The sequence below is a fragment of the Porites lutea genome, chromosome 2 (genome assembly GCF_958299795.1).
Source record: "Porites lutea chromosome 2, jaPorLute2.1, whole genome shotgun sequence".
Lineage (NCBI taxonomy): Eukaryota > Metazoa > Cnidaria > Anthozoa > Scleractinia > Poritidae > Porites > Porites lutea.
The window spans coordinates 53,620,255-53,644,552 of record NC_133202.1 but is presented as its reverse complement, the minus strand read 5'-3'; the positions used below and the strand labels follow the sequence as shown (position 1 = coordinate 53,644,552).

General features: G+C 41.1%; 1 protein-coding gene and 2 long non-coding RNA genes across 3 annotated transcripts; 2 read left to right on the top strand and 1 right to left on the bottom strand.

Annotated features, from left to right (window-relative positions):
• The first annotated feature begins 5,845 nt into the window (after positions 1-5,845).
• On the top strand, positions 5,846-8,898 carry LOC140927202 (uncharacterized). Its single transcript, XR_012164542.1, has 3 exons — positions 5,846-6,203; positions 8,149-8,248; positions 8,677-8,898. It is a non-coding gene; the product is annotated as an uncharacterized lncRNA (long non-coding RNA).
• Positions 8,899-10,946: 2,048 nt separating this feature from the next.
• LOC140929023 (uncharacterized) lies at positions 10,947-12,581 on the bottom strand. The gene is made up of 3 exons (XR_012164685.1): positions 12,416-12,581; positions 12,052-12,191; positions 10,947-11,680 (listed from the first exon to the last, which is right to left on the bottom strand). It is a non-coding gene; the product is annotated as an uncharacterized lncRNA (long non-coding RNA).
• A 496-nt stretch (positions 12,582-13,077) lies between these two features.
• Positions 13,078-19,434, top strand: LOC140926420 (uncharacterized). Its single transcript, XM_073376166.1, has one exon. The coding sequence runs from the start codon at positions 13,078-13,080 to the stop codon at positions 19,432-19,434; it is 6,357 nt and encodes a 2,118-aa protein (XP_073232267.1).
• Positions 19,435-24,298: the final 4,864 nt, after the last annotated feature.

Here is a 24,298-nt window from a genome sequence, read left to right as displayed (position 1 = left end):
AAAGCTATACAGTACTGCTCGGAGTCTCGACTCTTGAATTACGATTTGAGTTAAGATTTTTGAAAATTCATCAGTCGAAAGGATTTCGAGAAAACAATTTATTTCTTCGCATGTACAGAAATTCACACCGCTCGTCAATGCTTTCATGTTCGTGCACCTCTCATCTTACACTTTGACGAGTAAAAGTTTCACTTTTAGCCGAACTAAAAAAAAGGAAATGACTAACGACAGGTTGCTTATCTGAAATTTTGCCCAATTGTGTCTGTGTAGTTTTGTAAGAATGACATCTTGTCAATTATAAAATATGTTTGTTTTTGTTGCATAATTTGCACTATTTACAATTTGAAACCTATTGACTCTTCTAGACGCATTGCAACATTTTACTGATTATAACAGGGACTTTCTATAAACCAAAACACGCAGAAAAAAAAAAAAAACATGTTAACCATAGGTTTCTCCAAGACTATTTCATCGCAGGTCATTTTTCGACGAGATACCGTAAAATTCCGAAAGTAAGCCCCTCCATGTATAAGCCCCTCCAAATATAAGCCCCCCAAACCGGTAACGCAAAAAACGCGCCGTTAAATCGCCCCTCTAAATATAAGTCCCCCGGGGGCTTGTACTTGGATAATTGTCCTCAAATACAAAGTAAAACAAAGCAAAAACGGTAAATTTACTTCCAACTATAAGGCTAGCCCAACTGATTTTGAAACACAAAATCCCCTTCGTAGGTAAGCCCCTCCGAATATAAGCCCCTCCAAAAATAAGCCCCTCAAAAAAAGGTCTTTGAAAAATATAAGTCCCGGGCTTATTTTCAGAATTTTACGGTATTTAAACTTGACTGTAGCGGAAGTCAAACAGAACAGACTGAACAGACATGTACATCTACATTTATTAATTGACAATGCTTTCGCATCAAGTCAATATAAGACAAGGGCTCGTTTGTTAACCTTTTACCAGCGACCAGACGTTTTTGTTTTCGTTTCAAAAGTGCCGAACAACGCAGGGAAATTGGCTTCGTCACGTGCTGATTCGCTTCCTGTAATTTCGGGCGAAAAATTATATCAGTTTACCGAATTATTCTAGCTCACAGAATCAGTGATCTATGGTAATGGCCCTATGTATCCTCCATGAAGCAAAGTGATATGGTATTTGTGTTCCCAAGTAATTCCCTGGTTTTACATTGCGCATCACCTAGTGCGCATAACAATGGATGACCCCCCCTTTTTTATTTGTGCTTTGTACTCACTATGGCTACACAAAAGATATATTTTAAGGGGAAAAAGAATCTGGATAGTAGGAGTTGTGTGTTTTTTAGATATGAATGACGCCAATTTCTGGGCCGTTAACAAAACCCGGATAGGATTGCTCGGATCGGATCGGACTGGCAATTCGCCTTAAATTCAAAGTTACACTGAAAGTGATTGCTTGTTGGTTGTTGTACGACTGCGAAGGACTCGAGTAAAAAGACTTCTTGTTGTGGCATTTGGAGAGGTCATTCGCCTACTGAAAACAAGTGGTCGCTATAGCTATCGTACCTTGCTCATTCCCGCGATTTTCTTAAACGTCTCCTCTGAAAAGAAGCATTCAATTTAGGCTCAGTGAAAAACAAGACCAATTCAGAAGAGAGTAGAGATGGAAAGAAACACAAAATCAGCGCAATGAGAGATACTTAAATCTCTCCCCGCCATCTTCGATTTGGGCGATGTCACGTGACCAAGTCTCTTTTTGGAAATTGTAATCGTATGAAGTTATGCAACAGAAAATTTCCCAGTGCAGTTCAGTTGAAAATAATTCTTTGCGATGATTTTCAAGCTGCTGGTAAATTTTAAGCCTGGTGATACATGAGAAATGATTTTTTTATATTAGTAGGTAAACATTCAATGAGAGAGGACATAAATATTTCGTTTCCAATTACAGGTTGTGGTTTTGCACTTTATTCAACCCTTTTTCCTGTGGAGTTAAAGTAAAAACAAGAACGATAGACTCGATAGCAACATATGAATTAGCTCAACTGATGCTGTCATAGAACTTCAAGGTTTGAGTGGAAACGTCTATCGATCTACCATGCGGAAAGTCTTACTATCTGTTTTTGGCCTCCTCATCAACATGGTCTGCGTTTCTAGCAACATTATTTACGACTCCATTTTCTGGGATCCTCAGAATCATTTGTAAGTAATGATTTGTAGTGTGTATTTAAGTAAATATGCTGCGACGGTTTATACTGTCTGTCTCATTTATCATAAACCCGACGTGAGTATTGCCCAAGCTCTAATTCATAGGTTTCCTCCCGAACAGAACTAATTCTCAACTCTGTATTAAAGCATGTTTGCTTTGATCTTCAACCATTTTAATTTTTCTCGAACGGAAAGTTTATTCCATGCTCTTGACTTAAAGGTTTCAAATTTATTGATTCCATAAGTTCCTACAAAAGTGGCTTTTGTCATGCTAAATAAAAGGATATTAGATATTCGATATTTACAAAAATAGGAGTAACTGACAAGAATAATCCATGTCTAAACCCGTTCACTTTGGGGCAAGCTAAAGCTTACAAAATTCTTTCAAAATCTGTCATGAAGAGCGAAGTGATGTCTCGAACTTTAACAGCGAAGGTTGTGGACCCAAAATTTATAGAGATCCTGCGATATTTTATTAACCTCAATCTTCAATAGATTTTTTCCAATCAACCTAGGTTAAATCAAATTTAATCTGAAATCAAATCTGACCTGTAACATATATAACAAATTTTTATGGAAGCTGTTGCGACTTAAGTGCAGATATATTGAGATGTGCGTTTGTAATCCTGTAAAGAATCCAGTCTGAAGGCAAAAAAAAGAGCTCCTGTAAAATAATACAGCTGTAATAAGGTTTTGCCTTAAAAGCCTACAGGAGCAAAAAAGCATTGTTACATTATTTAACAGGAGCTGAAACAGAGGTAGAGCTTGTCCTGAGTAGTCTACTATGTGGAAACTTAACCGTTTTGGTGGATAGGAAAGGATGGTTTAGGGATAGTCTATCACGTCACCCATTGTTATAACCTAGAGAAAAAGTGCGTTCCTCCACACTAATTAAGTGCCTTCCTCCATATACTGTAGAATGAAGTGGATAGGTTTACTAATGAGCGTCTCTCTACTACAATAGGCACAATAGGCTTGTTCTGGCTCGTCCGTTAAGTAACTTGAGCCCAGATTTCAGACCGTCTATAAAAGGAAAATAGGAATAAGAGAAGCGATCTCCTAGCAACGCGAGAAACGGCTTTCTATACCTTATTTAGCGCTAAAACTCGGATATATAAACAAAACACACGCACATATACATAACGTGGAGCTGAAAACTCTCTATTTCGATTTTGTCTGACTATTACAGAACCGTTATCTCCTATCTATCTCGAGGAAATGAAAAACTATTTAAGTCTCAGCGTTTCACGGGCCGTTAGTCAAGTAATTTTCGAGTCCACAAACCCAACGTTGCATACAAATTAGCTCTGCAGTAAAAAACCCAAGGGAGCATCTTGACGTATTATTATAAAAACACACCCCCAAAAAACAATTAATAAGTTAACAAGGATCAATTGAAACACACGACTAATAATTGCCAGCAATAAAACCAGACACGTTTCTTAAGACAAGAAATCAACTTTATGACCCTTAATTAAAATAATTCCAATTTAATTAATATATTAAAGATTCTATTAAAATAGTCAAAGAAGGCTAGCCATCCTTTTTCTTTTTAAACTGCGCACAATGTTTTACTTACCCCTCTCCCTTTTCGTTTTTATTTCCCTCCTCCTCCTCCACAATGTTATTATTTTCCCTCCTCAATCTTGTTTTCCCTCCACCACCACCACCGCCACATTTCTATTGTTTTCCGAGTTTCCCTCCACCACCACCACATACTGCAGCGATACTGCGATACCGTACCGTATTGCAGATTATTAGTAATACATCTACATGTTAACACAAAACTGATTTTTCACTTCAATCTTTCCATAGATTCAGAGACAAGAGCCAAAGTTGTAGCACAGGATACATGACTCTTAAAGTCCGACTGCAATCTAAAGTCTTCTTCATATGTCCAAACACAGCCACTGTATTACAAAAATCTTCAACAGCACCTCAATCTGCAACCATGTATGAAAATCTTTGGATTGCTTATGACAGAAGTGTGTTTGACCAATGTAATACATCATTAAGCAATACTAGCAAACTTTTATTCAGATGCGATGATCCAACAGCATTGAAATATTTTCCTGTGGTATTTGCCGAATTTACAGCAGACCCAAATTCGCTGAAGTTTAAAGATGGAAAGAAGTATTATTTTATTGATAAGTGATAGAAAGTCAATTTTACATGACTGAGGGACCCAAATTATGGGCTGAAGTTTGGAGGGGGGGAAGAAGTGTTATTTAAGTGGTAAGTGATGAAGCGTCGCATTTACCTTAACGTTTCCACAGTGGTGACTCCGTGAGAGTTAAACGAACCAAGTTCTGTTTCTCTGTATCACATAAAAAATTAATGCATGATCAGTGATGTTGAGTTTTATGTACTCATCTTGTAAAATTTTGATGCCCAGTCCAACATCATTTGAGCCCCAGTCCAAACACCAATGATTTTACTGTAGTATTTGTGTGAAAATATTTCTTATTATTAGTTACTTCTGGGCCTCTTTTTCTATAAGATTGCTCTCTTGATTAACTTACTAAGTTTTATTACGCTACAAGTATATTACATAAAAGGATATTCTTCAAAATCATCTCCATGTCAAGTCAAAAATTATTTTGTATGTTTCCTTATTGTTTATCTATTGTAGGGACATCTGATGGCACACAGACACACCTCAATGACCCTAGTGAAGGTCACTGCAATGACACAAAAAACGGAGTATTCATGAAAATTGAAGTCTATGTCTGCAAAAAAAGTAATCTAACTTATACAGGTAATGTTCAGTTACTACAGTGTAATTAAAAGAAGTGTTGAAGTACAGTGTACACATACTGTACACGTACATGCCATGTTAATAATAATATTATTATTATTATATTAACTACATGTAAAAGGCTTTGAAGAAAAAACTTCAAGGTGAAGTTGATGCCCCAGTAACTGCTTTTGAAGCTAGTTTAACTGTTTTGTGGTCACAGTCTGGCTGTAGACTGCCAAAACGTCCCATAATGCCATTTAAAGTTTTTGCACTTTGCAGCCTTTTGTTACAGATTTAAAATATCAGCCTCTGAAGTTTGGGCATGTGTAGAAAGCAAAATTTTGGAAGAGTTTTTGTGTTTAAAAGTGACATAGCAGTCTCGACTTTTACCTTTTGCTTTCTCTCCTTCCCTCTTCTTTCCGCTTCTTTGCCCATTTTCTTGTTATTTGCTGGGCATTTACTAGCCTTTCTCATTCTGGTGGAACACTTCAAAGAAAAGCTTTTAGGATTATAAGATTTGGCGGAAGGAAGTGCGGGTGGGTAATGGAACAAGATCTTTGTTAGAATTTTTGGGTCAACTTTTCATGGTGTTTGAACTTTTCGGCGGTCTACTTGATTGAATTGTGTTCATTCTGGCATGGTCTGAAGGATCTTTTCCTCCTGCACAAATAAGAAGACAAAGTTTTCCTCGACCGTTAAGACCGATGGTGTAACAAGTGGTGCAACCCTTCTGGTCTGCACGGGCGGTTATACATGCGTTTGAGGGGCGAATGGGTTAAGAAGGTTGTCCGGTTAGGGTTAGGGGTTGTTAGTAATCTATCTTACTGAGAGTCAAGTAAAGGGACGAAAAAAAGGCAGGGACCAACTCTGTGTGTCTGTTTTATTGAGGGGTCCATCTTAAGAAGTGTCCGTTAAGAGAGAGTCGACTGTAAATAAATTCTTTAAAACAATTTTTCCAGATGAAGACTGCCCAGAGGAAGATGTGGGTGTCCTGAAATGTCGTGATAATCCAACTCCAACAACAGCCCTTCCTACAACAGTTCTGCCAACAACAACAACTTCATCATCATCATCATTCATGTCATCAGCAATACCACCAACCAGAATCACTACTCAGGCACCTTTTACACAAGCTGCACACACATCTACAGCCAGTACAGTGGAAGTTAGCAGCGTAAGCGAACAAAACTCAGTCACAGAATCGACAAACACAACATCCACAGAGCTAGCCAGCAATTGTCAGCCACAGTCTGCTCTGCAAAGGGGTGATGACCGCATGGAGACAGGTATGAAAATCAACAAGTGTTGTTATAGTAGTTTGTTGATTCTTATTTTCACAGACTTTTTTACTTTTGTATAAATAACGATCCCAGTCGCCGTGTGTGTTTTTTAGCATTATTTCTGTACAGTTCTATAAATTGGTGTCTAACAGTTTCTTGGTTGTTTAAAAGAACGTTTTCCTTTTGAAGCCCTCGTACAAGTTGTTTTTTTCAATGTTTAAAAGCCTCGTGCACCAACAACCAAAATTTTCTTTGTACATACATGTAACACTTCCATGTGAACTGCATAAGTCTTCATAATTATCACAACTACTGCACAGGTTTTCGAAACGTAAGTCCCTGCCAACATCAACAGTCCTACTCAGGACTACTGTACGTCCACCCGGACGATCATACTCAACCTACTTATGAAATGACTCCTGGGTTCAAACCTTTCACAGTATGTTATATCTTGCAGATATTTTCCAAAAGGCAGTCAACATGCCTCAGATGGCTTCTTGTTATCTTAACGTAGTAATTTACCTACTTTATTTTTCATCGTCGCCAGCCTTCTAAAAATGTCCAACTATTTTCTCAAGCTTTGCACAACAAAAACAGCTGTGCTGGCGGCTTTGTTTGCCGTCGTTCCTCCAATAATAGGGAACTTAAGATGGAGACGTTTTCGGGGCGAGGGCGACCGGACTGGCAGAGAAAGCCTGGAACTGAGGCAGCCGTCGCTTCCCGTCAAAAATTGAACATTAAGATCGCCGTGAACTCAGAAGGACGGCGCCTTGAATTAGAAGAATACCGAAGAGGAAAATATGGCTTCACCTGAAGAATTAAGAGAATAAATATTTGCTATGCAGACAACATCTATCGGATGGAGAGTTTCTCGTTTTGTCGGAAAATTATGAGTCCAAAAATCCCGATTTTCATCGGGACAGTTACGATCCGTTCACGCTAAAAAACATGCGGGATGCAGCTGAGTGCAAGGCAGAATTTCGTGTTGGAAAAAAAAATGATCTCCACAGGCTTGCCGAAGCCTTGCAAATTCCAGGAACATTAAAATGCTACCAAGGAACCGTATTCTTAGTTTGGTATTGAAATAATTCCAGGGAAATACTTGCATGCAACAACAACAACAACGGCAACAACTGTATTTCAGTATTCTCACGATAGTACATGGTATTACCTACTATTCTATATAATTTTCAATGCGTTTCATTTATGCGATATTCTAACGAAAAGAGCGAACTAAAAACATACAATTAAAATATCGGAGTTCATATTTTTTGGATGGATACTTTTATTTGGCTCTTAGAACAATTTTGTCCATGTCAAGCTCACTTACGGTTGGCTGTTTGCCAAGTGGGATCTTGACCCTGTGACATGAAAACATAGAAACATTCAAAGATGTAAGTTTAGATAACAGAGCTTGGAAATCGAGCTTGAAATGTGCCTCAAAGAAAACAAGGACAATTTAAGGACGACAATCTGCAAAATTTTGGTTGCTAAACGCAACAAACCTGATTGAAATGCAAGTTAAATACCCACGTTTTCGCCACAACGCCAAGCAGACCAGTTTCACGTAGCCGACGGGACCACGACGGCAAGGTGGTGAGCAAGAGCATGCGCAATATCCAACAAATGATGATATCACGTCGTTTGAAGTTGCCGTCACCCCGAAAACGTCTCTATCTTAAGTTCCCTAATTTTTTTACTTAACGGACGATCGTGGCGTTGGACTCGTATTCCGACGGTCCCGGCTCCGAGTCCCGCTCTGGCCACCAGCTGGATTTGTTCTCGGTTTTTCCGAGATCAAATTTTCGGCAGATCTTCGGCGACGCGTAATTTGTAAATAGCCAACTGGTTTCACAAACAGCCATTATGTTGAATGAGTAATATCAAGGATGATGACACCCACAGGTTTTACAGTTCTTAATAACTATTCAAAATTATTTTTCACCAACAGAGTTAAAATATTGGAGGACTTGCGGAATTGTCGCCCTGGTTTTTCTTTTTATATGTTTCCTGGTGATTATAGCTCTAATCATCCGTCCCTTCTCGTGCAGGTAGGTTCTTATTCACGTTCATCTTGTTTCAAAACTACATTCTCAAATTCATTAATAATTCATAAAGAAAATACAAAAGAGATAAATGTTTAATGAGCGTTTGGAAATCAGAAGAAAAACTGGTCATTTTTGCATCCTCAATTTCTCCTTCTAAAATCAGTTTGTTTGAGAAGTAATATCAAGCATTCGACAGAGTGTTTCATCACCTGATGAACCACTTCGAAGTTCGTCTTAAATACTCCCTTGCGCGTCGTATTTTCAAATCTCTTCTCGGTGTTTCATCTGATATTTTTCATCTTGATATTATTACTTAACTGGCTTGCAGTTTGTATATAAGCGGCGTGATAGCGAGTGACCCCTAAGCTAAACTGCAGACAACCCCTTTTAGTCGGTCAAAAGTAAAGTAAAGTAAAACTTTATTTCTACAGGCTGGCCCAATCACCTCAAAGCGATGGTCTCCATGGGTGCCCTGCGCCGGAGTCGGAGTCAAAATTGTAAACGGAGTCGTAAGAGCGCCTATGGTCTTGTGAAAATAGAAAATCGGAGTCATTAAGCGCGGTTATAAGCGCGACGGAATCGGAGCCGGAAGAATCGGAAAGTTTCATTTCCTTCCGACTCCGCTTACGATCCCGTCGTTTGTTAAGTGAATACCAGATTGTCGGAGTCGGAAGCAGAATCAGAAGGATAAACTAATCTCAAACACGTTTTCACGTCTTGTGAGTGGTTTAGGTCTTCTGCTTCTGAGAACCAGCCTTAATACTGTGTCTTGTAGTGTACTTATGAATGTTCGAAAAATTTAGTAAAATGTTATGGTAAAAAAAAAGCTTGGAACAAATGAATTATTGGACAGAGAAAAACAAGTTCATCCCTGTGGTAATAGGTCTGCAAGAAAGAGTCGGCCGATGACTTGGAGCTGCTTGGCGGGACTGAAGAGAGCGGAAGACCATGGAAGAAAATTGGCGAGAAACGAGACAAAAAGGCACTTTCCTTCTCCACTCGCCTTCTTCCCCTTTTCCTAATTCGCTCGCATGTAACATGTTCACCCACGCGCGACCATAGCCTAGAAACTACTTTTCGTTAAGAATTTCAAATTACATTTTAAAAGCCGAAACACAATAAAGGCAGACGAGAGATGTTACGATTTCAGGTAGTACCGTTTGCAATTTCTGCAACCTTTGGTTTTAATTTTTCCATGAAAGTCTACGCACGTGATAATCCATACAAAAATGGCTTTTAGCTGTATATAGTTGTATTTATTTCCTGTAAACATGACCCGCCTAGATTAGCTTAGCTACCAGCGGGCATGTTATCGTACTTTTACCTCAAAACACAACAAAATAAAATGTATGTAAAAGGTATGAAAATGTAAAGTAAAGTAATTGAAAAAAATAAGTAGGAAATAGTTGTAAAATATTTATGAAACGAAAATCTCCGCCTCTTGATTGCCCTTTTCACGGCTTCTTCTTCGTCCTCTTCCTGATATTTCCTTAGCCACGTGGGACTTGGGTGCCCTTTCATAACGTTACTGTATACATCATACCTGAAAACGTTAACTTAAGAGAGGCGACTCCTTAATCGGCGCGCGCGACGCTGGGTATTTTTTCAAGCTGAGCGGCCAAAAGATTCCTTGGGGGCGTGAAGGGCTCACAAATTTTTGGACTTCTTAGGGCTGTAACGTTTCCTTTAAAGGCATATTTCTGAAATTGATACAAATAACTATACTTGATTCCAGCAATATTTTGGATTAAGCGTCTATGGTTACCAGTCACGTGACCCTCTAGTGGCCAATTAAAAAATCAAAACTCCCAAACGTTTCTCCTTCAAAAGTACGTAACCTGAAAATGTGATACTTTGTAGAAATACAGTGCAAACAAAATTGAAGAACTTGTCCGATTTGAATCCTCAAATTTCATTTTTGTGACGTCACAACTGATGACGTCACATAATGGGGTTTTTAGGTCATGCGCAGTACTAATCTAAAAAATGGAGAATTTGAGACAATGACTCGATGAAAATACAATAGTAAAAGTCTCAACTCATTATCTTCTATAGTTTAAGAGATATTGGTAACATTTAATACATATTTTAAAAAATAGTTTGGACAAATTTCTGGCCGATTTTCGCGCTGTTTTTCCCAGTGCAGAAACCCACTTTGCTTGACTCTTCCACAGAATTTCTCTCTCCAATAACAACCGAAGCTATCACCTATTCGCTCACTGTAAAAACTGACCAGTTATAGTGACCTCAAAAAAATGGTTAAGGTTTGAATCCCAGGTAACCGTATTTTATTAGGTTATAGTAACCAAAAAAATATAGTTCAGGTTAACCATTTTTTATTCCCGTTGAAATAACTTTTCTTTATGGGTTATATATTAACCCTTAAAAATGGTTGTTTCTACCACAGCCCACGCCACTTCTTATGACTTGTTTGTCATAAGCTCTACTTTTTGGTTAAACTAACTTTAAATTTTTAGTTGTTATAACCGAAATAAAAAGATAAATATGTTTCAACCCATACAGATAAGTTATAATAACCATTTTTTGTGGTCATGGTAAACCAGTTTTTTGGGTACTAGCGATGAATCTGTGGTAACCCATTTAAAATAGTCAAGAGGTGGTAGCTTTAACCATTCCATATGGGTTAGAAGAAAACGGTCGTTTTAACTGATAATAATGAATTATATTAACCTCACAATAATAGTCTTCAGCAACATTTTTAATGGTTATGTTAACCGTTCTCTACAAACAACAACAACAACATAGTTGACCACTAACTTCATAAAAAAGATAATCATACAACATTGCAAGTAAAAAATGCTTATGTTTCTTAATACAAGTATTTAAAGCAGAACAAGGAATGATTAAACAATCAGCCCTGCTTCCTAAACTATAGCAAATTTAAACTGGAATACTGCATGTCTCTCACAAGACTGCAAAACAAGACTTTGTACACTGGCATATGATTGTAAAACAGAAACATCCTTAAGCAGAAAAAATTCAAGTAACTCCAGGATCAATAGTGATACAGTACTTAGATTAAATTAAACCCTTAAGGTATAAGTGCCTTTCCTGCCAAAAACCCCTTTGTCAAATACATAGGGAATTAAGAATTTCGTGAGATTCAATGATATAATAATTGTAAGATCTTGCCAGTGAAGAGTCAACTCCTCACCCACTGTACATGTAACTTTCTTTCTTTGGCTAATGATTGAAGCGGAGCATATGATCTAAAAGTACCAGTGCCCTTCATTGTTCTACAAGCCACGTTTTTCTACTAGAAAGCAAAAAAAGATCCTATTCCAAGCAGTGGCTCGTTGACGGTAACTCATCCGCCGGATCAGGACTTGTCTTGATTGTAATGAAAATATGGGTACTCGCCGAGCTTCATTCAAAGTTGTTTATTCCCTCAGTCGTTCAAATTTGGTGACATTTCTGAAATAAACTAAAATATTTCGTTTTTAAGTTCACTGGTTAACGCACGAAAAATTACAGTCTTTCAGCGATACGCCTGTGGGGAACACGCACGCACGCGTGTGCGTGGTCATCGTGAGCAACGCGCGACTCAAAGCTACATTTAAAAAAAAGCTTTGTAATAGCGTATGATAGCTCTGTAACAGCAGTACAATATTGCAATTAAGATGGTCATCCGAAGACCGGAAAATCTATGCAACTGTACTGAACATTTAGAAAACTTTAAAGGGCCACGCGAGTGCGTGGGGTTGTCTCAAAACGAGTCTATTTATTTGCAAAAAGATAATTTTAAAAACGATTTAGAGTTCTGTTTAAAAATAAGCAATACATACCGGTCATGCTGTTTCGGTGAAGCAAGTCTTCGAGATTTTGCCTGTGTTCATTTGTCTTTAGTCGACGGGGCAGATATTTTGCTTATCTATTTCAGGCGGTCAACTGAAGTAAATTCTGTCATGATCTTCTTATCATCCTCCTTTGAATAAAAGATTTGCAAGGTATTCGTTAGCTGAGAATTTTGAGGAAGCAGTAAAGACTGAAATTCAAGTGAGTAATCTATTCTGAAGACGTTGTCTTCCGACTACCCTGTGAGCAGAGTCTTCTTCGATCTTCCTAGATAAGTCGACTTATCTAGGAAGATCGAAGGAGACTCTGCTCGCAGGGTATCTTCGGACTTGCATAAATTTGAAATCACATTACCTTTTTACTTGCCACATCTCCATTGCTGTCTGTGACTAAGAAACGAGCTCCCATTGACTTTTAACTGAAGGGCTTTATCCAGGCGAAATATAAAATGTTTCTTTTCGCAGCAATGAACCAAGAGCACTGACTTCAGCTTGGCGCAAGGCGGTTAAAACTAAAAAACTGAACTATGAGAGCCGAATTTGGCATTGATTTTGAAATTCCAAGTCTCTCATTGGCTAGCTAAGTAGATTAAAGGGCAACTCTCGGGAAAATTACCCCTGTTTTTTAAGTTCTCTATGGTTTCCTGATGGCATGTAATGTCTGTGTAAATGCTAGTGTGTCCTGTGCACTAGGCCCAGTCTGCGCCGAGGTGTTGTCATTCGACACTAGGTCAAACCTCGGCATACATGTGCTTTTATCGCTTGTTATTTTCGCCTTTATTTCTCGGATAAGGATCGTTTAACTAGACTCACATCGAAGGAATAGAACATTACGGAAGCATTACGGATATTTCAGCAGTTTTCAAGGTTACGGATAGAGACACTTGCTTGTTTGTAAGGATTTCTTGTACGGTATTGTATTCGAACGGTGTGCTGAGCGTAGTTGATCGGATCGAATAAAACGTGGAATTGACATCGAATTGACGGCTGTTACAGTTTGACCTAGTGTCGAATCACATGGAAGGAGACAAGGAAGAAGATTTACAAGGGAAAACGGAGTTCCCTGATGAAGAGAAGCTTTGCACTTGGCGCGAAGTCGATATGGATCTCGATACAATCTGCTCGTCACCTCGTGCGATATCGCCGCTGACCGGTTTATTGGCTCAAGAAACTCACATGGACGTGCGAAAACGGATTCCTACAGAAAGGGGTAGGCAATTTGAGATTCAAAAGTTGAAGGAAAATCGGAAAACTGCACTTGCTAACTTAACTAAGCAGATGAACTTAGTCTCACCTTTGTTAACGGATTTTGAGAACGAAAAACAAGTGCGTACGGAAGTTGTTCATTTAGATCAGCTATTTGTTAAAGTGCAAGAAGCACATGACGCATATCTCAAGGCCTTAGATGATGATGATGAAATGAAATTAGCTCTTGAATGGTTTGGCACTCGTGATAAGGATGTGCTCCAGCTAAAGCAAAGGATTATTGGCTTTTTGGATGATGCAGATAAGCTACGTGGCGGTTTACGTGATACACACTCAGTGAAATCTAAGTCATCTCGTCGCTCAAGGCACTCCCTTTCCTCGGTAACATCTGCTAGGTTAAAGTTAATTGAAGCGAAAGCTAAAGCTGCAGCGTTAGAGGTTAAGGCATCATTTCTAAAAGAGAAACAAGCATTAAAAATGGCTACTGAAGAGCTTGAACTTAGGCAGCAAATCGCAGAGGCAAAGGCAGAAGAAAAAACTTATGAGAAATTCGAGGAGGAACAAAATATTGACGGAATGAATGAAAACTTGGAAGATGTTGAGGTTAAACTCACTTCTACTACCATCTCACCTGGGGTACAATCTAACGATCAGGCTACACTAAGGGTGCCTTCTGTGAAGTTCCAAAGTTCAGCTATTGTTGGTTCAACGACCACTCCTGTAACCACCCCAGCTTTAGTCAGTGCTGCTAGTATGAACCCAACTGCCCAACCCTTTGTTCCAAAGAGTGTTCCCATTAAGGAAGAAGAGTATAAGGACAAGTACGAAACCCCCACTGATTATAAGCTACCACATGTTAAAAGGGAATGTACGTGCAGTTTCGGAAAGGATTCAAGCTCTGTGGAAGGTACAGGGTTAGATCAAAACTACCTTGACATTCAAAGGAAGCAGGCTGAACTTTCAGAAATGATTGTTACTCAACAGGCTAGGAGTCTCCTACCTAGTCACAAGCCACCTACGTTTTCGGGAGATGTTATGTCATACCCAGCATTCATAACAGCCTTTGAAACTCTCATAGAATCTAAGGTAGATGATTCTAATGAGCGCTTGTACTTCTTGGATCAATACACTAGTGGAAAGGCCAAAGAACTGATAAAGGGTTGTTTACAAATGAAAGGCGAAGATTCGTACAAGGAGGCTAGACGGCTTCTGAAGAAACATTTTGGTGACCCATACAAGATTGCAAGTGCATACATCGCCAAGCTGTCGAGCTGGCCCGCTGTTAAGCCTAACGACGGAATAGGGTTACAAGAATTTTCTATTGTCCTTGAGCAAGCAAGGAACGCCATGACAGGCATGCAATACATGAACGACTTGAACACGGCCAATGTTATGCGCCAGTTATGGGAAAGGCTGCCGCGATATCTACGTAGTAAGTGGACTGAAAGAGTTAGCAGGATTAGGAGTGTCAAGGGACAGACAGCTAGCTTTAATGACTTTTGCCAATTTGTATCAGAGCAAGCCGATTTAGCGACAGACCCAATCTATTCCGAGGAAGGCATAAGTAAACCGATGAACGCAGTTGACAAGTACCATAAACAGAACGAACGCAAATCCAAGAGAGGAAGGGGGACCAACTTTGCAACAGGCTTGGCAGGAAAGAATGCAGGTGGAGGAAATTCTCACCCCATCAGCTGTACATTGTGCTCTAAGGCGCATCATCTGGACGAATGTGCTGAGTTTCTTAAAAAACCGCTAGTGGAGCGGAGAAACTTTATCAAACAGAAAGGCTTATGCTTTGGTTGCTATAGTTGTGAACACATTGCCAAGCTTTGCAAAAGTAAAAGAACCTGTCAGATCTGCAATAAGAAACACCCAACGTCACTCCATGATTACAGTTGGAAGTCAGAAGAGGTGAAAATGGAAAGTGGAAACGGCCAACATGAGAAACCGGAAGCCAGTAAAAAGAAAACGGAAGAGCGAGTCGTTAACGTGTGTACTGCAATTTGCAATGTGACAGATGCCGGTGATGTACCAGTTGCTATGGGTATTATCCCAGTATGGTTGTACCACAAGGACAATCCAAACAATAAGATATGTGTTTACGCCCTCCTTGATAATGCCAGTGGTGGAACATTCATTAAGGAAGACTCGTTAAGAAGGCTTGGTGTTAAAGGAAGTGAAACCAAACTTTTGCTCACTACTATGCATGGTACCCAAGAAGTCGATACTAAAGCGGTAGATGGGCTAATGGCTTCCCACTTTCAAGAAAACGACGTTATCGTACCCCTACCGAGAACCTACGTCAGACAACTGATTCCAGCAGATCGTGATGAGATTCCTCGTCCCGAAAAGCTGCAACGATGGTCACATTTGCAGATGGTTAGGAAACACGTACCTCCTTACATGGAAGACGTAGAAATAGGACTCCTGATCGGACTAAATTGCCCTAGTGCAGTGCGACCAAGAGACATTGTTTGCGGGAATGAGAATGAACCCTATGCAGTAAGATCACTACTGGGATGGCACGTAAACGGTCCTGTTAACCAAAAGAGCAGTAAACAAGTACATTGTAACCGTATTCAGATTCTTAAGAGCAACACAGAGGATAACGTGAATGGGTACATCATTGCTAAGACAGAGATTAAGGAGCGGCTAACCCCTCAAGTGGTTTCTCGAATGTTTGAGGTGGACTTTGCTGAAAGGGAGCACGGAGTCGCATTATCAAGAGAAGACCGTCAGTTCCTGAAGATTGTAGAAGATGGAATCCATCATAGAGATGACATGCATTACGAGATGCCTCTGCCCTTTAGAGAAAAGAATGTAGAGCTACCCAATAACCGTCCTCAAGCGGAGCAACGCCTGCACGGCCTTAAGAAGAGACTCCAAGGCGACGCAAGGTATCGTGCTGACTACGTCAGATTCATGACTGAAATCATAGAGAAGGGATATGCTCGAAAGGTCAAGGTTGAAGAGCTACCCCATCAAGAAGGAAAGGCCTGGTACTTACCTCACCACGGGGTTTACCACCCCAAAAAACCAGGCAGCATACGCGTAGTATTTGACTGTTCAGCTCGTTACCAGGGTGAATCGCTGAATGGCCACCTATTGCAAGGGCCCGATCTAACAAACAAGCTCACTGGGGTGCTCACAAGATTCAGAGAGGAGAAGGTAGCCTTCATGGCTGACATAGAGAAAATGTTTTTTCAAGTCAAGGTTCCAAGGGAAGATCAGAACTTCCTTCGCTTCTTATGGTGGCCAAATGGAGATTTAACTCAAGAGCCTCAAGAGTACTGCATGACAGTGCACCTCTTTGGAGCTGGTTCATCTCCAGGGTGTTCTAACTTCGCCTTGAAACGTGCAGCCGAAGACGGTGAAAGAGAGTTTGGTGCAAGAGCTGCCGAAACATTAAGGAAGAACTTTTACGTCGATGATGCTCTGAGTTCGGTACCGACAGAGAAGGACGCTGTAGAACTAGTACAAGCTGTTAAAGAGATGTGTGCAAAGGGAGGGTTCAAACTAACGAAATTTGTCAGCAACAGTAGAAAGGTGATGATGTCAGTACCTGCTGAAGACAGAGCAAAGAAGATCAAGGGCCTAGACCTAGGCAGTGACAAGTTACCAATAGAGAGAGCATTGGGTGTAGAATGGTGCATTGAATCGGACGCATTCAAATTCAGGATAGAGTTGAAGGACAAGCCGTGCACCCGTAGGGGTATACTGGCAACTATAAGCTCGATCTTTGATCCTCTGGGGCTGATTGCGCCCGTCGTCCTTGTTGGAAAGCAGATACTTCAAGAGATCTGTCACGGAAAAGACTGGGACGAGCCAATCGAGGGAGAAGTTCTCGCCAAATGGGGAAGATGGAGAAGTCAGTTACCGCTATTAGAGCAGCTGAACATCCCAAGAAACTTTCAGCCTCCTGATTTTGGAAGCATTGCCACTGCTCAGCTACATAATATGTCAGATGCGTCTCAAGTCGGGTACGGACAATGTTCTTATCTCAGACTGGTTGATGAAAACGGAAGAATTCATTGTTCTCTTGTTATGGGGAAAGCTCGTGTTGCACCGTTGAAGACAGTCACTATTCCAAGACTTGAACTAACTGCCGCGACCGTTTCAGTAAGGGTTGCAAGCATGTTAAAAGAAGAGTTAGACTATGACGGACTCCAAGACTTCTACTGGACCGATAGTAAGGTTGTCCTCGGGTTCATCAACAATGAATCTCGAAGATTCCAAGTGTATGTTGCAAATAGAGTGCAATTCATCCGTGACCACACTTCACAAGACCAGTGGCGCTACGTGGAGTCTGGATCCAACCCAGCAGATGAAGCATCGAGGGGGATGAACGCTAAGGAGTTTATGCAAAGGTCGCAGTGGATTAAGGGCCCAGACTTCTTGTGGCAGACGGAAGATCACTGGCCTCAACAAGACTCATACGAAAACGAGGTCGACCACAATTCTCCTGACGTTAAAAGGGTTACCGCTAACGCGACAGTGATTGAAGAACATGAAAACATGTTAAGCAGATTCAAAAGATTCTCCAAGTGGCGAGTCCTAAAGGGCGCAGTTGCGCTTTGTATGGAATACAAACGACGTCTCAAGATGAGAGCCAGTAAAGCAGACAAGAGACCTCTAACTGTTGACGGTCCTCAAGTTAATGGACGAAGCCGTGAATGTGAAGGTTGCCCGGCTACTTCCTTTATGGTCAGAGACCTTGAACAAGCAGAAACAGAAATTCTCAAGCTGGTGCAAGCGAATTATTTCGATAAAGAAATCAAGATTCTGAAAGATTTCCAAACCCAGACCGGGAGTGTGCCTAAAGATCGTCATCATGATAAGGAAAGGAAAGCAGTGTTGAAGAAAAGTAGCAGCCTTAATGCCCTTGACCCATACCTGGATGCCAGCGGAAAGTTGAGAGTCGGAGGACGGATAAAGAAGGCTAACCTCTCAGACAGTCTTAAGAACCCTGTCATCTTACCGAAGACTGGTCATATTACAGAGCTGGTCCTCCGTCACGCCCATGAGAAAACTCACCACAGCGGAAGAGGTCTCACCTTAAACGAACTTCGTTCGAGTGGTTACTGGATTATCAATGGAAATGCTGCGGTCAGACACTTCATATCAAGGTGCGTCACGTGTCGACATCTCCGTGGTACTTTTGGAGAACAGAAAATGGCCAACCTCCCAAGTTCCCGTGTTGAACCCGCGCCACAGTTTTCATACTGTGCAGTGGACTACTTTGGTCCGTGGTATGTCAAAGAAGGCAGGAAAGAAGTTAAAAGGTACGGAGCCCTATTTACTTGTTTGGCCAGTCGTGCGGTACATATCGAAGTAGCCCACTCCATGGAAACAGATTCATTCTTACAAGCATTACGGCGCTTTACCTGTCGTGGAGGACCCATAAGAGAACTTCGCAGTGACCAAGGGACTAATTTTGTTGGGGCCGAAAACGAGTTAAAGGCAGCACTTCGAGAAATGGATGATGAGAAAATTAAGGCAGAGTTGCTTAAGGAGAACATTGATTGGATCAGAAATCCTGCTACTGCAAGTAATTTCGGAGGCGTTTGGGAACGACAAATTCGGTCCGTGCGGAACATCATGGCAGCACTTATGAAACAGCATGGTCACAGCTTAAACGACGAATCGTTGCGAACTTTGTTATGTGAAGCTGAAGCTGTTGTCAACAGTCGTCCTCTGACTACCGAGACCTTAAGTGATCCGCTCTCACCGTTGCCACTATCGCCAAGTACCCTTCTCACTGGTAAAACCAAGCTCATTCTCCCCCCTCCAGGAAAGTTTCAACGAGAAGATACTTACTGCAAACGTCGCTGGAGGCGCGTACAGCATATTGCTAACGAATTCTGGAATAGATGGAGTAAAGAATATCTTCAGATCCTACAGTTGAGACAAAAGTGGACACACAAGAGAAGAAACTTCACGGAAGGCGACATTGTTCTATTAAAGGACAACAATTCTTGTAGGAATAAGTGGCCTATGGCTAAAGTGCTTACCACACGTCGTGATGATGAAGGCCAAGTCAGATCGGTGACTGTTCAAACCGGAACTGGATCAGTATTGGATCGACCAGTCAATAAACTTGTGCTGTTGCTAGAGTCACCTAAGGATAGACCGGGAATCCCCGACGAGGAGCCTGAGGAACTGTGATGTTACAGAAACAGGATATCTAGAACGCTTAGCAATTCTAGTATTCTAAACGAGTTAGAGTAAGATTTGTTTTGGTTAAAATGAGAAACATTTTAGGGGAGCCATGTAAATGCTAGGTGTCCTGTGCACTAGGCCCAGTCTGCGCCGAGGTGTTGTCATTCGACACTAGGTCAAACCTCGGCATACATGTGCTTTTATCGCGTGTTATTTTCGCCTTTATTTCTCGGATAAGGATCGTTTAACTAGACTCACATCGAAGGAATAGAACATTACGGAAGCATTACGGATATTTCAGCAGTTTTCAAGGTTACGGATAGAGACACTTGCTTGTTTGTAAGGATTTCTTGTACGGTATTGTATTCGAACGGTGTGCTGAGCGTAGTTGATCGGATCGAATAAAACGTGGAATTGACATCGAATTGACGGCTGTTACAGTCTGTCCTTGGTGAAATTTCGGATATATCTGCGAAACTTATTTTTTTATAATTTTTCGAAAACTCGATTTTTGCCGCCATTTTGAAAACATTCGGATTTCAGGTTAGTCACGTGATTTTACGTCACACGTGTGGAACACGGATTGCCAAGTGAAGATTATAAGAGAAAAACGCACCAAATTTCTCTTGCAAATAAAGGAGAAATAGAGCCTGTACCGTCATATTAACGTTCAGGAAAAGCATTTCGATGATGGTTCCAATTTTTAAATTTACACAGGCATCAGATGCGGGTGATTTAGATTTTTTTCTGTATTTTTTTTGTTAGGGTATTTTTGAAGTCGCGTGAGACATTTATCGACCCGAGGTCAATAATTGTAAACAGCTAAGCTCCTAATCTGCTACGTATAATACAAAGAACATCTTTCCTATAGCAGATTTAAAATTCTGATACAACCATTAATGTTACCTGATGGGTGTTGATGCCCTTCATTCCTCGAAAACGACTTAATTTTTTCCCGGGAAATACTCGCATCTTTGAAGAGAACTCCGTCACAGACCGCCGTACCGGCCTGATTCTATACTGCCTTTTGTGTTTTCACTTAAGTGTGTTGTTCTCTTGTCTGAAATCGGCAGGTTCCATCCATTTACCTTTGCTTCTAAACACGCGAAATAAAACTCACCTCTCGCCGAAAATTGCGATTTTATGATCATCATTTTGAATGTAGTTATTCGAGATGTGCTCTCGAGATTGTAGCGTCATTCCATGCATAACCTGCACACACGCTAAAATTACATGTAATGGGCCTTTTAAGGATGGAAAGAAATGAAAACAGTTCAAAAAAAGTTGATTAAAATAGAATTGCTTCATTATCTTTAGTGGTACTTTGTACCGTCCTACCCGCGAACACTATAAAACTGCCTTGATAGCCACGCGTGTCACGCTTCTTTTGCAATACTTCCCTTTGGGACTTCTCACAAGAAAGGAAAAAAGAAATTATTAAACCCGTTTTTAAATCCCCGACGCAGTACTTTTGGAAAATTCCAAGGAGAAAAATGCGATCCATAACGGGAGTGAAAAAGGAGAAAGAATTAGGCAAGGTTCCTGCAGTATGAACCTTTTTATTGAAGGTTATGGCTCAAGAACCATAACAGAAAGTCTTCGCTGGCTATTAAGAAAATTCAAGGGTTTTAAAAAACTACTAGTCCGGAAGCCAGGACCCTAAAAGAAGGGTTTCGTACAATGATCGGGTCAGAAAAGGTTTGATAGCGGATTTTGATAGAACAAGACCTGCTGATCAATGTCAGCTAGTTAGTAGAGTTGATTTGTGGTATAGGTTACGAGTTATGCGGCTATTTTAATAGGCCACCCCTTTAAATTCATGGAAACGAGGCTAAGATACAAGACCACTGATAATGCGTAAATTAAACGTTTATTTTGACCTGAATCTACAAATATCGTTACACCTTTGTAGCACGAATCTTAATCATGTTCAGATTGCTCAAATTGAGGTCACGTGACCGAACACGTGACAGCTGCAGCGTCAAAAATGGTGTTTTAGAGCTTTTACTAGCCTATTTTAACGTCTTCATTACCATAAATGTGTTAATTATTCATAAATATTCTGATATTTTATACGTGATATTTTATACGTGACTCAAGATCTTGCATCGCTTCAACAGCATGCCTCCAGACGAAGGCCTGGTAGTTTGATCGCTTTAGGTGTTGAAGTAGACAATCAGACGTCGGTGGAAGCATTTCGTTTTTCTGCTTTTTCTGGCAGAACATGAAGAAACGCAGCTCATCTACGGTGCTTGTCTTTTTGGATGTTGTATATAGACTACAAACAAAGGCTTCGCAGTTGCCGGCTGTGGTTACGTTCAATTCTTGTTCCTCTCCGAGATGAGACACGCTATCCTGGTGGTCAGTACTACGACAAAAACTATCCCAAGCCTTCTTCTTCCCGCTACCCGCCAAAACGCTGGTCGAATCACAGCCCGTGATTGCATGGAATCCAGGAAGAGATCTACAAAGCTTTTCACCCAAAGCATGGGTGATGTCATGCACTGGAATCATTCGTTTTCGGTCCTTTAATCCGGTGCGAAACCACAATTCTGGACATCCCAAACTTCTAAAGTGGCTAACGCTTAGGATAAGGACATCATTATCCGGCGACTGGATAACAAGTCGTCTATCTGTTCTTGCTGCGTACTTGGCATGCAATATCATCCTGGTGTCTGCCTCTTCATGATTTGATCGGAGTGCCTGGACCTCTCTGCACTGACCTCTTGTCACAGTCACCGCTTTCTCGCCATCTCTGAAGCCACCCCCGATCACAAGCTCCGTCTGTGGGGGAAGCTGGTGTTCACCAATTCTGCAGAGCGCAGCCGACAGGAAATCGCACAGGTTAACCTGGTATTGGAAATATGTAGCACACATTTGAGAATTGGAATCTCTTATGAATGGTTACACTCAAAGGCAAAAAATGTTGATGTCCAATTCACATTGCTGGTAACGAAAGTTTAGTTTAAGTGTAAAACTTGTTAACTAAAATAATCTAAGCCTTACCTTATTCTTGGGATTGGAAATGTACTTTCCTCATTGCCTGGGGACTGGAGTGGTAGGGCCTCCTATCCGCACTTCAAGACCAACGGATGCTCCTCGTCGTTCACGCTCTCCTTCCTTTATGGAGTTCTCCCAGTATTGGTCAAAGACTACATGGACTTGCACACAGTTGTTTGAAAGAGCGGGGCAGTGAAGATGTTGTGGTACTTTTCAGAAAGATCCCCAAAGGTACTTGTTCCGGCAGATTTTGACATTTGTATGATAGCCATGCCGTCGATGATAACAACAGTAGGATTAGGTAATGCTGTTAGTTGCTGAACCACGTTAACGTCTTTCTCCAGAAGAGAGCATAGGACGCTCTTTGTCCCTTTTCTTAGAATCCCATCTGCGTTTGCGAGTGAATATGGTACTGGAGACAATTCAAAGCTTAGCACATCTTTCAGAGAGATCTGTCGCGTGTTGATACGATAAGGAGCCTGCCAAATAAGTCCCTGTCCGCGTTAACAGTGACAAGCTTGTCGCTGGATTTGACGTGGATTTTTTTATTTGCGCTGCTGAACGTCTTGATCTTCATGTTGGGTATTGGTTCCCAGACACCAACGGCATTGCTATTAATATGCTGCTCGACGAAGGCTTTCATTTGCTGCCGGCCTTTCTCGGTACTGTGAACAAGGGTCTGGGCAACATCTTCCGGAAGAACTACTCCAGTAGCAATGTTGAGAAGCGCATCCGAATCAAGATTAAAAGGATTTGTCATCAAGCCTGAAGAAAAACAACTGATCATTTTCTTGACATCTTCTTCGTCTCGTCAAACTCTTCTTGGAGCTGCTTCCTTGTGCGATGCTTGCCCCCCATCTTGAAGGCCGAACATGGCTTTCAAAGCAGATGTAATAGATGCTCGCTCGTGTATTGTTAAAAACCTCCGCTCAAGAGCCGACGGACTTTGTGATATCCCGATCACTCCTCCGCTTGATTTCGAGTCAGCATTGATCGACTGCTCCAGGGCCATGTCAGTGGACACTCGTGAAAAGGGCTGCCCAGAACGACTTATGGAATGATTCCCCTCAGCAAACTCCTTATAGACTTCCGGGTGAGTTAGTTCCAGTTTCTGCAAATCGGCGAGATAAACAGGTAGGTAGCGAGCATAGTTCTGCCTGTCCATGGCAAAAAAATTGAGGTAACATTGCTGCGGTACTGGAAAGATGCAACTTCCAATTTCCGGTTCTCTCTGCCTTTAGAAACTGTAAAAGGGTAGTGACCATAGAGCAATACTCATCTCAAAATGCAAATAGGTTGGACCTTTCTTGATTCTCTGATTTAAAGATGGCGAATAGATCCGTAATTTCCGTCAGATCTGTTGTTATCTTTCTCACGCTCTCTCGTGCGCTCTCTTTGTCGCTCCCCACCGCTCGAACGCAGTCCACAATCTTGTGCAAAACGGATTCTTCTGGGATCTTTTCATCCCGTGACTCGTACCAGAGAATAAAAGCATCCCACATGAGACGGAAGAACACTTCTAAACAGAGCTTGTGTGCCCTTATTCCTCGGTTGTAAGATTTCCCTTTCATTAAAGCGGACGTCGAACCAGCAGCGTATACACCTGACTCAATGAAGAGGTCATCAAGTCCAGAATCAGCGAATTTCTTCCCTAACAGTGAAAGAAAGTTCAGAACAACATGAAATCCGCCCATGCGTACCACTACGTTGGAGAACTCGTTAGGAAATCTCCACTGTATTTCCTTTGCCTTGCTATATATGGCAAGGTCAAAGGTTATCACGGCGTCTGCTTGACCCATCGCGGCACTTATCTTCTGTGCATGTTTCAGCACTGTGTATATGGTCGAAAAGTCATTAGATGATCCATCGA

Excerpts from the sequence above, each read along its gene's own strand:
- LOC140926420 (XM_073376166.1), top strand. The coding sequence starts at position 13,078 with ATGGAAGGAGACAAGGAAGAAGATTTACAAGGGAAAACGGAGTTCCCT.